General features: G+C 39.4%; 1 protein-coding gene across 1 annotated transcript; it reads right to left on the reverse strand.

The window, feature by feature from the left end:
• Positions 1 to 1,641: 1,641 nt before the first annotated feature.
• On the reverse strand, positions 1,642 to 12,616 carry si:ch211-221n20.8 (uncharacterized protein LOC100034409 homolog). The gene is made up of 21 exons (XM_062424270.1): positions 12,611 to 12,616; positions 12,171 to 12,237; positions 11,901 to 12,074; positions 11,300 to 11,419; positions 10,973 to 11,113; positions 10,388 to 10,513; positions 9,448 to 9,570; positions 9,163 to 9,285; positions 8,932 to 9,054; positions 7,755 to 7,877; positions 7,354 to 7,476; positions 6,639 to 6,764; positions 5,913 to 6,041; positions 5,669 to 5,761; positions 5,324 to 5,419; positions 4,557 to 4,652; positions 4,155 to 4,250; positions 3,078 to 3,179; positions 2,878 to 2,983; positions 2,087 to 2,203; positions 1,642 to 1,736 (listed from the first exon to the last, which is right to left on the reverse strand). Exons 1-21 carry the CDS (start codon positions 12,614 to 12,616, stop codon positions 1,658 to 1,660), a joined length of 2,289 nt encoding a protein of 762 aa, XP_062280254.1. The 3' UTR covers positions 1,642 to 1,657.
• Positions 12,617 to 15,899: the final 3,283 nt, after the last annotated feature.

Raw genomic sequence — 15,899 nt, forward strand, 5'->3', positions numbered from 1 at the left:
TGTTCGAGCTTCACTTTACAGAATGCTGTGGGCCTATATGCAGAAATTGACCGTCATCTACTGAAAGTGGAAAGTTTCTTTGTGCTCAGTGTGAAATAAGAGACATATTGTATCCAGCAGTTAAACTAAAAAAAACTTGCATATTCATAGATTCTGGATTTTTTAATGAGGAGATGCCATTTTAAGGATTTTAATGTGGCAAATTAAAGGTTTTTGTGGGGAAAGCATATCAGACACACATTAGTGTTCCAAACACTTTTCTTTATATCTAGATCGTTGGTGGGGAGATCTAAAAAAAAGTCGATTTGAACAAATATCAGATGCACAACTACAAAATAGAGCATAGATTCAGATGTTTCTGATATAAACACCATAATCTTCACACTTCCACTCACTCAGTTAAGTAGTAGTTTTTCACACTCAAAGTTATTAAAGTAGCCTACATATTTAGTCAACAAGTGTATTTTATTTTGAAGTCGAAATCTTCCAGCAGACTAAACTGTGGTCTTTATGTTTCCTTGGCTCAAGTTATGAGACTCTATACTACCAGCATGTGCTGAAAAGTGGTACTACACAGGTGGAAAGGAATATCATATTGATGTTGCACTATGTGGCCAGAAGTATATGAACACACCACAGTCAAGTTTGTGTCACTTGTGTGTTGTGATTTGGGTGTGGCCAACTGTCCTGAATAAGGTAACTATTAAGGCAGACAACTTATTATTACTGTAGTACATTTTGACAATAGTATCTTTCCAACTTTGTGGCAACAATTTGGGAAAGGACCTTCCCTGATTGTCATGGCCCCTGCACACAAAGCTGCGTCTGTACACTTTTTTCTCTCCTGTGTGTTGTGAACTTGAGTTGATCAAGCTGGGATCAACTGAGTGATTGGACAGTGCAGACAGCTATCCATAGAGGACCATGCCAGCCCGGCCTACACTGACACTGTCATCCATGAGACTCAGACAATGGGTAACATAGTTCCTCTCAGCTTGCCTCATGTTACTGACAGGGATGTCTAGCTGAGAGAATGCACAGTAGTAGAACACTGGCAGCGTCAACTGAAAGTAATAAACAAAGATACTGCCATTGTGCGTTGCTTCGTAAGCTTTGTCATTCACACAGACACCAGCCTCAAAAACATGTACAGTAAGTGTGTTTTTGTATTTTTATTGGGAATATTCTTTGAAGTGAAATCTTTGAGTAGGACCTTAAACTGGAGACATATTTGTTTCTCACTGTCAGTACTCAAAGATAAAAGGCAAAGATGAGGAGCTCACACACCATAAAAAGTTCACAATATTGACACCATTTTGTTAAAAGGAAAAAAACATTTGATATATTTCAGCTGCCATATACAAATACAAATAAAATGGTACCTTTACTCCCAAGGGATATTTCAATAAACAATATATGACTGTGTACAAAACTGATTTTTAAGGTAATTAGATTAAATAAACCGCCTTTATGATTCAGATCGAGGCTCCTTTTCATTTCAACATAGGGGCTTTCTAGATTAGTGAAACTCACCACATAAGCCACAACACCCAGTTACACCTAATGTTACAATTTACAGATGATCTCATTTCATTTGTGTGTTGACAGGTTGCCCAAAATGTTGTCTGGTGACTGTGGCTGTGGGTGTAAAGTTTCTTCATCTGCCCCTCCTTTCTGGACACTGGATTTTGTAGCCCACTCTATAGGCCTGCAGGTACACACGTGCCTGGTTTATCCTGAAAACAATGAAGCACACACAGCTTTGTCATATTGCATCATAATTATAACTTGACTTTTTACTCATGTTAAAATTATGGCACACAAAACCAATGTAACACATATAATATTTGCTATCATGAAGTATTTACAAAACATTTTCTGACATTCCTAATCAACATCTATTAAAGTAAGTAAAAGTAAGTACATATAGAAGAGTGTAGATGACAGGAAAGATGTTATAAAGTCACTTTATATCTTTATGACAGTCGTATGATATATGTAGTTCACCCATTTGCTGCTGCAACCGCATAACAAAATCTTCATGCACTTCCTTAAAAATGGAGGTTGTAATAGGGAAACAGAAGACCTGTATTTCGTGCAGAGCTGGACTCCGAGGGGTCCACAGCGGTCAACGTAACTCTCTTTAAACGCCTTCCTCACTGCTCTAGCCATACTGACCACCGTGGTGACCACAGGGCACATTCTACAACACACACAATCACACATCCACAAGAATAAAGGACAGTATTTTAATCCCATGAATAATATGGTTCTGCAGGCTGATTAAGTGATTCATTGCAATAATTTCTGTCTTTCAAGAGTTGCTTTTATTCCAGTCTGATGATTTGGAACAAAGCGTCTCTTTTTGTTCGTCTAACCAGACCTACTAAAATTTTTAATTGCTCAATATAGAAAACATCTTGTTCTCTAGACAAAAACACAAAGCCTTGTGACACATTGTTTTGACATCAGATATTTATGTACATTGATTTTCTGGTGAAGACTTTCAGATTGACAATATCTTCTTGGAAAACAATGAATGTGTTCCCACGTGCTTAAGTGAGTGTCATGTGTTGTGTGTTTGATGCATAACAGCACAGTTGATGCAATTAAGTGCAGCAGAAATACTAAAGATGGCACTGCAGCATCCATCAGGAAAGAACCGGCCCTTTATGATGTGGCTTGTTGATGTTGTTGGACTTGTTAAATCACATATGGAGCACGATGAAAGTTTACATAATGGATTTTTAAATAGCTGAATGAAAGCCTGACTGAAAAAGCAGAGCAACAGCAGGAGACTGACTGCAGATCACAGAAAAAACTGGTGTAATTTCTGATCATGTTAGTGCTCAAGCTGTTGATGTTATTCGTACTTACAGTCTCTCACAGCGCAGGCCTGCAGTGCCCTCTGGACAGCTGCAGGTGTTGTGGGGACTGCAGGTGGCTCCGTGCCGGCAGGGTGGCACACAGGGGGTGGTCACCGCTGCAGACACAGCAGACACAGCAGACAGCAGGAGTCTTAATGCAAAGTGAAGCCAATAAAGGTCTTTCACACACTTTATTATACACACACTAACCTGTTTCACAGAGACTTCCTGTAAATCCTTTGGCACAGCGGCACCTGTTGAGGCCCACACACACTCCACCGTTCTTACATGGCTTCTGACACTGAACGGGCTCTGAGGAACACAAACACTATGTTTAAAGTAGAAATTCACAAACATTACTGTTATTTCAATAGGGAAATTGGTTGGTTGCTTATTTGAATGGGGACATCATAAAGATATAAAAGTTAGAACAAATAATGAGCAGGGGTATTAGTTCCCTGACAGCAGTGGCCTACACCAGCTGGGTTTGCACTAGATTATTGGTTTTATAACATTGTTAATTTTGCGCACATGAACTTGTAACCACAGTTCTGTTTCCCTCATTTTCCATTTTGAAGTAGGACTAATGATTTCACTGGTGAAAAATGCCAACAATGACTACTTCAAAATGCTTGTTTTGTCTAGGCAGCAATTCTAAGCCTGATGATATTCCTTTTACTGTCATGTGAGACAAAGAAATGCTGTAAGCAGCAAACTTTTTGTCATTTTTCTTTGAAAAATAACTTTTAATAGTTAATTTATTCAATTATAAATGATCATTTGAAGGATTTTTAGAGGACTGACTACACAACAGTATTACAGTAATTAATTAATTAATTAATTAATACAGTGTTCAAAAGAAAAAAACTGAAATGTGTGTACCAGAAATGTTTATCTCTTTCTTTTCTCTTTAATCCTCTGGTGAGTCTTAAACTCCAGATTAGAATCACATAACCTAAGGTGTGATTTTGTATCCACCAAGCCATCTTAATTATTTTGAACTCTCCATCCACAAGCCAATAACACCTTAGAAGCTATTAAAAGTTATATGATCTTATTTATTTATTTATTATGTTATGTGTTGTGCTGTGCAGCAAAATAATATCAACAGTAAGGAAACAATGAATTTTTTACATTGATTTGCAATTGATATTATTGTTATTGGTTTTTGAGTTGTATTATCTTAAACTTGGGTTGAATTCAGGTCCAGTGTGTAAAATGCATGCAGGGTAGTAGTACTTCAAATATGAAACAATGATTAAAGATGGACAGAATGTGTCATTTTACCTATCTGGCAACGAGCTCCTTGCCATCCACCAGCACATGTGCATTTATTGACATCCACACATCTTCCCCCGTTTTGACAGGGAGGCGTGCACAGAGCTACATACACACACACACACACACACACACACACACACACACACACACACACAAACACACACACACACACACACACACACACACACACACAATTACACTTGGAGGAAACACAGTTGTCACATTCACAACTTTTAGATTATCCTGATGTTTTCCCATTAGCCATTATGTCAAAGAGCGAATATTTTAACAGACACTGCTGCTACAGTAACAAGCATGAAGGTAAGGAGACATGAATGGCATCTAGCTAACCCCTAGAAGTACCTGCTCACCTGATGTAACTCATGCCAGATGTGTTTTGTTACTCACGCAAGAGGCACTGGCGTCCAGTGTAGTCAGATGGACATTGGCAGGTATCAGGCCCCACACAGCGACCACCATTGGCACAGGGCAACTCACACACCGCTGAGAGAGATGCAGGGTAAGAAACATGAGAGACACTCAGGAAAAATAGGCATGAATATGGTAAAAGATAAACAAGACTAAGAGTTAGCTACCATCATAGAAGCTCTGTGAGGATGGCAAAGTGGTGTGTTGAATTAACATCAGGTGGTCTCAGTGATAATATTAACGTACTGATGTTTAGCAGTTACATATGTTATCATGCGCTAATTAGCAGTATACATGAGTACAGCTGAAGTTGATGGAATGTCATTAGTTTAGCAGGTGTTTGGTCATAAATCAAAGGGTAGGAAGTGGAGATGAATGTTAATGGTATCACAAGAGGAAAAGTTAAGGAGTCATCAAAATCTTTAGGATGTATCATATGGGGAGCATGAATATCAATAGCACATTTCATATCAATCCATCTGATAGCTGTAAAGATGTTTTGTCGCGAAAAACCAAACCCTAAAAGTGTCAATCTCATGGTGGCAATAGATGAAAAGTCAGTAGGATTCATCCTGAGAGGCCCATGAATGTCTGTATCAAATGCCATTGCAAAAGACAAAATTTTTAGCACAGTCTGCTTTGTTTACTTAATAAAACATCTATCTATGTCCCTGCGTTTACTCTCTCTACAGTGGTTGCTTGTCCAGTAGTGGGCCAGGCCTTCATTAACTTCATGTCAGGTGTACCTGTGTGGCAGCCAGCTCCGGTCCAGCCAGGGAGACACAAACACTTGTTCCAGCGCATACAGGTTCCTCCATGTGCACAGGGTGGGGAGCACATAGCTGAAAAACATGGATTTCATCAAGTACATCCATACATTATGACGATAGTTCTCCCATAAGTAAAGTGCACTATTTAATAAAGCAGCAATGATTCTCTCATTGCTGTGAGTGTTTTAACTGCACAAAGTAAACAGCTTACTTCTTGTTAATGAGATCACAATCATAAATGCATTGGCACTAACAGACTACTAATTGGACAGTTCCATGATACTAAATAATGCATTTGATATCAAGAGTGCAGGTTTGTACCTGAGCAGCCCAGACCAGGGTATCCTGGAGGACAGTCACAGCTGTTTGGGGCCACACACACTCCATAGTTCTGACAGGGAAGCTCACACACAGCTGGAAAGGCAGAGAAGTGAATAAACATATTTTTAAAACCTAAATAAAGCAAAAGAAAATTTGTCATCCAACAGTTCTTTTTACCAATCCTGCTGTCTAAAAAATTCAAAGATGATTGTCGTTTTGTAGTGGAAGCATGATGTTGACTCACGCTGGCACTTGGTGAGGTCATCAGTCCGAACTTTGTACCCTTCCCTGCAGGAACATTTGAACCCACCTGGATGGTTCACACAGAGATGCTCACAGCCTCCATTAGTGAAGTCCCCGCATTCATTTACATCTTACCACAAAAGACAAAGGAACAGTTAGACAGGCTGACACTTTCACACTGCAAAACAATCAAGTCTGTTCATTTCCTATTAGGACGACTGAACAGAGAAACCAGGCTGCGTGTGGACTTGCAATAAGCTTGTCATCCAAGAAAACCTGGCAATAGCTGAACTGTTCAGTCATCAGCTGTCAACAGCCAATGAAATTTATGTATTTTATTTTTCTACTGATGTGATTTGTTTTGATCAAAAACTTCAGCCAGATAAGTGAAAAATTGGTGAGAAGTTGATTACAACCATTCAAACCTTTCCAGCTCTTTTTTTGTCAGAGACTAGAATAATAAATGTTTAAAAAATGTTAAATGTTGAAATATCTTTGAAAAGTTGTTTAAGCAGACAGTGAAGTTTGTTAATTTTGTTAAACATTTATGTAATCCTATAAGCCTACAGTATCACACAAAATCACTGAAATGTATCAAGAAAAAAGCAGAATTTTTCAGGTCAAAATTTTGCAGCTGCACAAGATTAAATATATCCAATCAGAGTCCAAAGTGAGCCTTTCATTTACAAAGGTGTGGGCAGTTCAAAGAGTGAAAATGAAGTCTTACCCACGCAGCTCCTCAGGTCCTCGCCCAACTTCCAGCCTGCTCGACAGCTACACTGGACCTGCCCCTCAGCCCTCACAGTGCATATGTGCTCACAACCACCATTTCTCAGCTTACAAGATGAAACATCTGTTCAGGTGGGAAATTATAACAATGTCTGACTTAGGCAACTGAACTGTAAAAGTAGTAAAAAAAACATTGAAAATTAGCCTACAGACTATATTTAAAAAAAAAAATTTAACTAAAAGCATTATTCTTAGAAACATATTATTTCTGTACATTTGTTATGTATATAGCTTTTATAACAAAAAAATACTATTTAATGTTATCTGATAAAGAGTTGGTAATAAGAGTAATAAAAGGTTATTTTTAAGTACAAAAGATTATTATAATATCTTCTGTTTCACCATTGGCCATTACCAACAGCAGCATTTAATTCACAGTCATAATAACTGTAATATTTTAGCTGCTCAGAAGACAATTAGGTAGTAAGCATATGGAGCAATACATTTTTTGGCTCGTTATTTGTAAAGTCTTCAAATTTTACAAGATCAGAAAGTTTTAATCAGAGATGCGTAGCATCAAAAAGATTCAGACTTTAATCACATAAAATTCAACTCATCTTATAGTCTTAAAATTTGGAATCAGTTCACATCTTATGCAATGTCTTAGTAGAAAACAAAATAAGAGTCAGGCAACACTGTAGTGGAGAACATACTGCTGCAGGTCGTGTTGTCTGTGTCTAGCAGTAGAGGAGGTTGGCAGTGGCATTCGTGCCCTCCTGGAGAGTTGGTGCAGGTATGGGAGCAGCCGCCGTTCTGGAGTTTACATTCATCGATATCTGAGTGAAAATATACAGAGACAGGTGGTAAACTCTTTTTTGAATGCTCTTATCTTAGATTCCTGGCTGAGTCTCATTTCACTAATCCTGTGCCCTCAGGACATCTAATTATACTGTATTACAAACACACACACACACACACACACACACACACACACACACACACACACACAATGAGGAGTGAAATAACGTATTCATGGTAGTTTTGGCATTTACTGTATGCTGGTAAATCACTGATGCTCAGCTCAGAAATGAATGAGTGTTGATGAGTAACTGACCCACACAGGTGTGGCCATCAATGTGCAGCTGGTAACCGGTCCTGCAGGAACACTGGAAAGATCCCTGAGTGTTGGTGCAAATGTGCTCACAGCTCCCGTTTAGTGCCAAACACTCATCCACATCTGAGGGATCAGAAACATTTAGTTGACTTGTTGGTCATGGCACAATCTGGCTCATGCAGACTTGCGTCAGAAAGTTTTTCACAAATCAATTCAGAGGTTGTCTCGATAAGCTTGGAGGACCAGTCTAGAGGAGTTTGCAAAAGAGGACAAGTTGACAAGCCCTTGTTTGGATCAAGGGACCAAAACTGTCATTAGCTTTTGAGGATGATGTACTGTACATGTCCAAGGAGACACGATCCCTTTGCTGCCCTCTGCTGACCAGCTTAAGAACGACTTGTAACTGCCGTCTATCACAACTCATGTTGCAAACAGAAGTAATAGTGTATGACTTGCTGCAAAAGTTATTTTAACCCGTGTTTGTCTCTACTGTACAGTATGGTAACATTTTAAACATCTTACTGCATTTACTTATTATCTCCAATTACATAGAGTTTTATCAATCATAGTTCAAGATGCAAAACATTGGCCATCAGCTAGGTATCTACTCACTTTGATAAAGTACAATTTGGATCCCCCTGGCGGTAATGTCAAAGAGGGCAGAAATGCACACCTTATTTTTGTGTGTTGTATGAAAAAACATAAAATGCTACACATAGAAGCTTTAAACCTGAAATAACTGATTTTGTTGGTCAAGTGGGGGCAGCGGAAACAGCACACTGACACATACAGTATTAGAAAACCGTTGCTGCCCCACTGTGTAGACAAGCTAGTCGCTAGCTTTGTCTGGCTGTTATTTGGTGCTGAGCAGGAAGTGCACAGTGTGTTATTAGAGTTTGAAATGTTGCTATGAGTGTGTAGAGTTGTAGCTCACAAAATCATAACAATGGCAGTCATTAAAAATCTCTGTAGAGCTGAGGGGAGACGACAGAATCAGGTGATGGTTCTCTGTGGGTTCATCACTATGATGAGCCTTTAAACCAATGGTCATGTGATCTATGTTTAATATAAAAAATGTTGACTATAGCTTTTTTAATAACTGTGTAGGTTTCCAGGATAAACTCATGTTTGCTGTTGAAGTGAATGGGTCACTGCAGGGCTCCAAGGCTGGTCTTACCTGTGCAGTTGTGTCCATCCTGGTTCAGTTGGTAACCTGAGGCACACTGACAGCTGTACCCTCCTTGCTCATTGGTGCAGTTGTGTTCACATTGGCTGTTGCTCAAAGTACATTCATCGATGTCTGGAAATAATGAGAATCCTGAAGGACTGGTGTCTGGGAAGTACTGTGTGCTTGAGTGCTGCTGGCACATGCAATGTTTCCACACACATACACACACTGCTTACCCACCAAAACAAGAGTATCCATCTCCATTGAAGCCCTGGTAGCACTGGCAGAAATACGAGCCAATGATGTTGCCACACCGGGCATTGGTGTCACAGCCATGACCACCTAATGCACACTCGTTCTCATCTGGAACGAGAGAGAATTTTTAAAAATACTGGATCCAAAACTCCAAAACATTTCTATTGAATAATCATTATTGTGCCACTCGGACACACGCACGCAGAAAAGCCGACCCTGCCGACAGGAAACAGAGTTCTTCATGGAGGGACGTCAGCACTAATTGCTTACCTTCACAGTGTGTGCCGTTTCCCCGGTAACCTGGCCGACAAACACACTTGTAGCTCCCAAGCGTGTTCTCACACACACCCTGACCATCACACACGGCAGGACTGTCTGTACATTCATCCACATCTGGGACAGAGAAAGAGAGTGATACAGTGTGACTTCCTCATTCATTTACTGATCTGAAATTCACAATAAACAATTTTATTGCTGGTTAAAGAGGGTTGCTCTTTAACCAGCAATACAATTGTTTATTGTCAATTATTATTATCTTCTGTGCAATGCAAGCCCCCTAATTTCACTACAACAGAGCAGTTTCTTATTATTTTCATGTCGCCAAAGCCCAATTTAATGCTCATTATAATAACTGGTTCAAAATGTTGTCCTTGCAACACTGTATTAATGTTCTGTACTAATATAACACTCTTTTTCTTTTCCTCCAAGATCTTCAAATTTTCCCTTTATTCAACTTGCAACTTGCACTACTTTCCCATAGCAGTTTTGAAATGATAATTGTAGAAAAAATGGTTCAATTAGAGTTAAGAATAATGATACATAGCCTTGTCTGTTACCAGGACAATCTTAAAAAGCAAGCAGCATGAGTTAGGCATAGTTAGCAAGTCATACCTTGACACACCGTGTAGTCTGGACACACAGGACCTATGCAGGAGCAGAGTAACAGAAAAATCACAGGAAAAATAGAGAAGACGAAAGAAGACGAAAAAAGTGGATTATGATTAAGATTTTAGAGGAACTCGTCATTAAAGGAAAGGTGAAAGAGGGCTGGGAAACAATAAAAAAGTGTAACAAAACAGGTAAGCAGCAAAGCAGCGGATTAAAGCACAGGAGTTCCTTCCTGTCAGCAGAACTTATTAGGTCTGAGACTACTCTGGTGAAATATGAAAAAGCCACAAAACACTACATCAAACCTGAACATCAAACTTACCGACACAAGCGGGGGCCTCTGCTCTGAAGCCCGGCTGGCACTGGCACGCAAAGCTACCGGGAGTGTTCACACACACGTTTCCCAGCTCGCGGCGACACTGCTCCTCGAAGCTACATTCATCAACATCTAAATAAGGATAAAAGCAAGGACTATAAATACAACAGGAAGCTCTTATTAGCCAACCTTGTATACATTATACAGTACTGCCATGTTACAGTGGTATTATTTACCAGCCTTTAGACCTTTCTTTTTAATTCAAGTTTATTTTGTAGAGTCTTGGCTTATGTTTGTGTGTATTCTATTATTTATTCTATTTTATTAATATATTTTCCATTTCTTTTTAAAGTGGAATATTGTCTTATGCTGTTTATGAGACCAACCTGAAACTGTAAATGTCAGAGGTTTTATCCCGCAATATACATTTACACATATATCCTGCCGAAGATTAGGGAAAGACATTTTACCCCCCCACTGCTAGCTCAGTGAAGGTTGTCTGGATATTTGATAAACTGCTTCACTACATACACTTTACGCTTAACGCCCACCTTCACGGCTGTGCACATTAGAATTCAACATCGGTCTCACCTACACAGCTCTGTCCATTTAGAGCCATTACATATCCCAGAGGGCACGAGCAGCTGAAAGAGCCAGGGCTGTTTTTGCATTCAGCATTACCCTGACAGGCCTGCAGGCCCGTCACTGCAGCCAAAGCGCACTCGTCTATATCTGTAAAACCCATAAGGCACACATGCACTATGACCATACTTCATTGGCTGAATGAAGATTATTATTTCTGAAACTCTTTTTCCAACATGTTCTCACACACAAACACACTCTCTCTCTCACACGCATACACACACACACACACACACACACACACACACACACACACACACACAGATGCTGACGAACCCTGGCACCCTCCAACACCAATCAGGTAACCACGGAGACAGCTACATGAGTAAGAGCCTGGGGTATTAGTGCAGCTGGCATGGAGACCACAAGGCCCCTCTCCTTCACACTCATTAACATCTGTTGAGTAGAGAGAAGAAAATACACAGCATCTACTAGAGAACAAAAAAACATATGAAACAGGTGCTGATGTCAGGGTGATCGTTTTAGTTTAGTATTGCAAAATTAAATGCACAATTGTTTTAAACAAAGTAGATGGTGCTGCTATTTCTCAAAAGTAAGACCACATTTCCCATAAGCACCCTGACAAACAATGTTTTGCTTTCCTCTAGGGATGAAGATGTTGGAGGATCATTTCTCTGTTGGCTTTTTACTCATTGTCTCATTTGGAGAAAATGTAAAAGGTTAAACTAGTTGTTAAACAGCTGTTTTGACATATTCATACTGAATTAGTTCAAATAGTTCAAAATGCAGTATAGAGCCTGCCCACCATTCTTCAGTCCTCTCATTATTTTCCAAACTGAATGTAGTAATGATTGATTGATGTTCTGGTGCTACACATGGCACACGAAGAGAACTCAAGAACTCTGCCCCCTCTCACCTTTACACCCTCCTGCTCCCTCCACAGTGAAGCCAGCAGGGCAGGTACAGTTGTCCCCATCTTTCACCATGCCGGGTGGACAACCACAGCCTGCACTGCTGTCCAGCTTCACCTGGTTCCCTGGACACTCTGGAGCAAGAGTTGAACCCAGGGAAACTGTAGCAGTTGAGGGAGCTGCCAAAGTAAAAGAAAAAGGGGAAATTTGATGAAAACCCGAAGAGAAAATCAGAAGTCATTGACAATGCGTCAAAAGCCAAAAAAAAGCCTCACATGTGGTATGTGTGTGGCTTGGTGTGGGTTCACTGAGATTTCCGATGGTATTCTTAATCACCAGGTCCTAAAACAGGAGAAACCAGCAATCTGAGTTTAATTAAAGTGCATTTCTAAATGGAAAGTACAGAAGCTGAGAACAGCTGTGCTTGCAATTATTATTTTAATGCCATTCTCTCAAGATTAAGAGGTAATTTATCCTGTGATATCAAGAAAACAAAAGGCCTATCTCTCAAGATAGCATAATTTATCACAAGATGTATCATAAGTGGAGCTCATTCTCACTTGTTTAATCCTGTCTTCTCCTCTCCAAGCTTCCTTCACCTATGGCTCAACTTTTTATATCATGTACAGGAAGCCTTCAGGTGGCTCTTCAGCTCAAGAGTTTAACTCTGTCATATGTTGGTTCATATTTCTTCTCTTCACCCCACTCTACTTACTCTCATTAAGTCTAATAAAATGAAAATGCTTGAAAGGTATTGCTTGGTACTTCTATATGAAACATCCCATCATATTATGAAGGAGTTAATCAACTTACCATTTGGCCATGACATTTTCTGGTTAAGCAGTTGTAAAGTCATTGGCATGGCACTCCTGATCTTTGATAAACATACCAAAATAATTAACTCTTGATCTCAACATAATGGATAAGAAAAAAGAAATGAGAAAAAAATAATTGCAAGCATGGCTGCTCTCGGTTTCTGTATGTCTTGCTTTAATTGAGGGTTTCCTCAAGCACTCGCCTGGTTCGTGGTGAACTCCAGCTCTGCATTTTGCAGGACTTCATTTTCATTGTTCTCAGGTTGGGCCACTGACAAAACCAGCAGTAGGGCTGACAGGAGAGTCCAGAGGTGAGTCATTACCTGAATCTATCTTTACAGGAGGAGGAAGAGGGAGAGGAGGTGCAGCCTGAACCTGAACTGCACCATCAGCGGGCCAAAGAAAAAAGAATAGATCAGAGAGTTTAATAATGCTTAAAATGAAATGTTGAGAGCATGTGACAATTACTGTAAAGGTGAATGAATTTATAGTGAGATCAAAGATTTGTGTGCAGCAGCCACAGCAGCTTACAGTAGACTACATGTCCTGGCATGCAAAACAACACAGAGGTTAGACCACCCTGTTATTAAGTTGAGATCAACCCCCTGGGCTGTCTGCACAGAACAAAAGAAAACTTACTGCAGCTGTGGCAACTGCATTAAAGCCATGACTTTTTTCCCTCTTTGAAATATTCGTATTGTGACGTTAAAGTAATCAGTCAAAAGTTAAGACTCCGTGGCGATGTTTATGGGAAACAACACATAAAGACAATTACTTACGAATGTTTTCAAAGTATTAATGCGGCACACAAGCTCTGTAAAAAGTGTAACAAACTCGTATCAGCCAACTTACCCAGATCAAAGCTACTTAAAAACGGGTTTGGGTCACTAGATTTCCAGATGCCAAAACGCGCTTTCCTCTCTTTTCCAGATGCGGACTCATGCAGCCCCCTCAGCCAGCTCTGTGTCAGTGTAGGGGGGCTGTACACTCCAGCAGTGACTCTACATCCTGTCCACGAACTCTGCACTTCCCATTCTTAAAATCCCAAACCAGCCGCAGAAGAGGAACAGCTAACATGCCGACTGGTTGCTTGAAGATGCCCCTGCTTTGAACCCTGACACGGAGGTCATAAACCAGTCAGAGTAAATGCTCAGTTACAGCAGGAGGTCAAAGCGACTTCACAGGAGAGTTCAAAAGAAGAAAAGTTCAAAACTGAGGACTTTGTAAAGCATGTCATTCCCATATCAAAGCCAATTTAAAGTTGATCAGCTCAAGACACCACATGGTGGCAGCAGGTGACTCCTCTTTGAGTAAAGTAACCTTAGAAAGTTGGCAATATTTCCACTTACCCAACAATGAGGTTGCTTGGGTTTAGAAATATCTCAGGGTCCATTTAGCTATTTGTGACTACTAATGTGAAGGTAGCACATTGCTATGTGATTGGAGAAAAATTGAGGACTATACGACTATAGGTATTTTGAACTGAAAGCTTAATGTCTTTGGAGGACTTGAGCTGTAGGAGCCATTGGGTTCATTTTAAGCACTTTTACGAACGCTAATGAATACCTTCTGCTGAGAGAATCCTGCCTGATGATGCAAACATCTGGGATTTCCTGGGGCAGCAGGAACAGTAGGCAAAGTGAAACCTTTCTTTCAAAAATGTTGGATTAAAGTTCGTAAAACCCATAAGATCTGGGTTTTCAAATCAGGCTCCCTGACAGATTTGACATCAAATTGTTCTGTGGGAGCTGCCCAACACAAGTTCATATTTTTGGTGCCAGTGAGCTGGGGGCCACTGTAGCTCCAATGGATTATGGACATCAAATCAGACACTAAAAGGGATCCTCAATGGTAGTTGTTAAACAAAGAAGCAGTTATCATTCCCTTTTTGTATTCAGCTGTTGTCTAATATCCAAGCATTATCTAGCAGTCTTTTCACATTTCTGAAAAATACAAGAACCCATCTGGTCAACCAGGGATAACATTTTTGGCATTTCCCAGACTCTTATCTCAATAGACACGCACCAAACATCACTCAAGTTACAGAAAATCTAATCATCACGTCAGTTTCCAAAACCCTCTACAGACAATTATGTGGAGGATATAATGGGATACGATGGTGTAATTGTTTTAACCATTGATAATAATTTAAATTCTTCTAATGGCTTCTGATGTTTCACCTCTGCAGCAGAATGTAAACCACGCAATGACCACCTACGTTTAACAATAAAGATAAAAATATAACATTTTACACAGACTGTACCTTTAAATAGTTTCTTGACTAAAATTGTGTACTTCAGTGAATTATACACCTCATCACTGCACATTTTTAAAGAAAAATGGCTTATATTCAAGAAAAAAGGGCATCTTTCAGAATCATGCTTTAAAGAAGAAAGATTTATTCGATTTTTCTTATGAAGCAGAAATAAGGTTTAGAAAATACTATTACACTCTTTTTTCCTAAGGATTCAAGTTATGACCAGTGTTTTTGCCTTAAAAATATTTTATGACTAATCAGCACATACTGTATCAAGAATGTAGTCACAATCACTTTTTAATGGCTTTAACTTTTATCACTGATTTAACATTTTGTAGCTGCCAGCTAATAGACCTCTTTGTTTTGTGAAAGATGTTGCAGAGAGCCATAATGAAGCTGAGTAAAACCGTTTATGCTTTAATTAGCAGGAACCTGCTATTGTCACAAGGCATTAACGTCACACAAAGAGGCACAAGAAGAGCAGCGACACCCAAATACAGACAAAAGTAACTATAAAACAGCAACTTTTTAAAAACATTCAGCTTAAGGCAAAAGATTACTTTACATAAATCAGACTTAACTTTCACAAAACCAGCAAGAGTGTGGATGTTGCAGAACTGCTATTCGGTATGGCCTTTCATTAAATCTTGATGAAATAGTTACAGTATATAAAATTACAACACATAAAGAGTACACTGATCTGATTTTCAACAAAAAAAATACATGTAACACAAATTTGGTAATTATGGTACAAAAGTGTTTGCAGTTTTATCATTCTTTATTTTACCATGCAACTGAAAGAACTGAACAATACACTAGTAGGTAGAGGTATATATTGATAGTAAAATCTCTAATGGCAGTGAAGATGCATATCTGTGGAGCCGACCACTTGACATGACAGAACATGACACGCTGCACTGACTTTAACCTTT

Source organism: Scomber scombrus, chromosome 8 (assembly GCF_963691925.1).
Source record: "Scomber scombrus chromosome 8, fScoSco1.1, whole genome shotgun sequence".
Lineage (NCBI taxonomy): Eukaryota > Metazoa > Chordata > Actinopteri > Scombriformes > Scombridae > Scomber > Scomber scombrus.

What these genes read in the sequence shown, in the direction of transcription:
- si:ch211-221n20.8 (XM_062424270.1), bottom strand. An exon ending in GGGAGCAGGAGGGTGTAAAG is followed by an intron (nt 11,420 to 11,900) that starts GTGAGAGGGGGC and finishes TCTACTCAACAG; the next exon opens with ATGTTAATGAGTGTGAAGGA. An exon ending in AAATGGACAGAGCTGTGTAG is followed by an intron (nt 10,514 to 10,972) that starts GTGAGACCGATG and finishes ATCCTTATTTAG; the next exon opens with ATGTTGATGAATGTAGCTTC.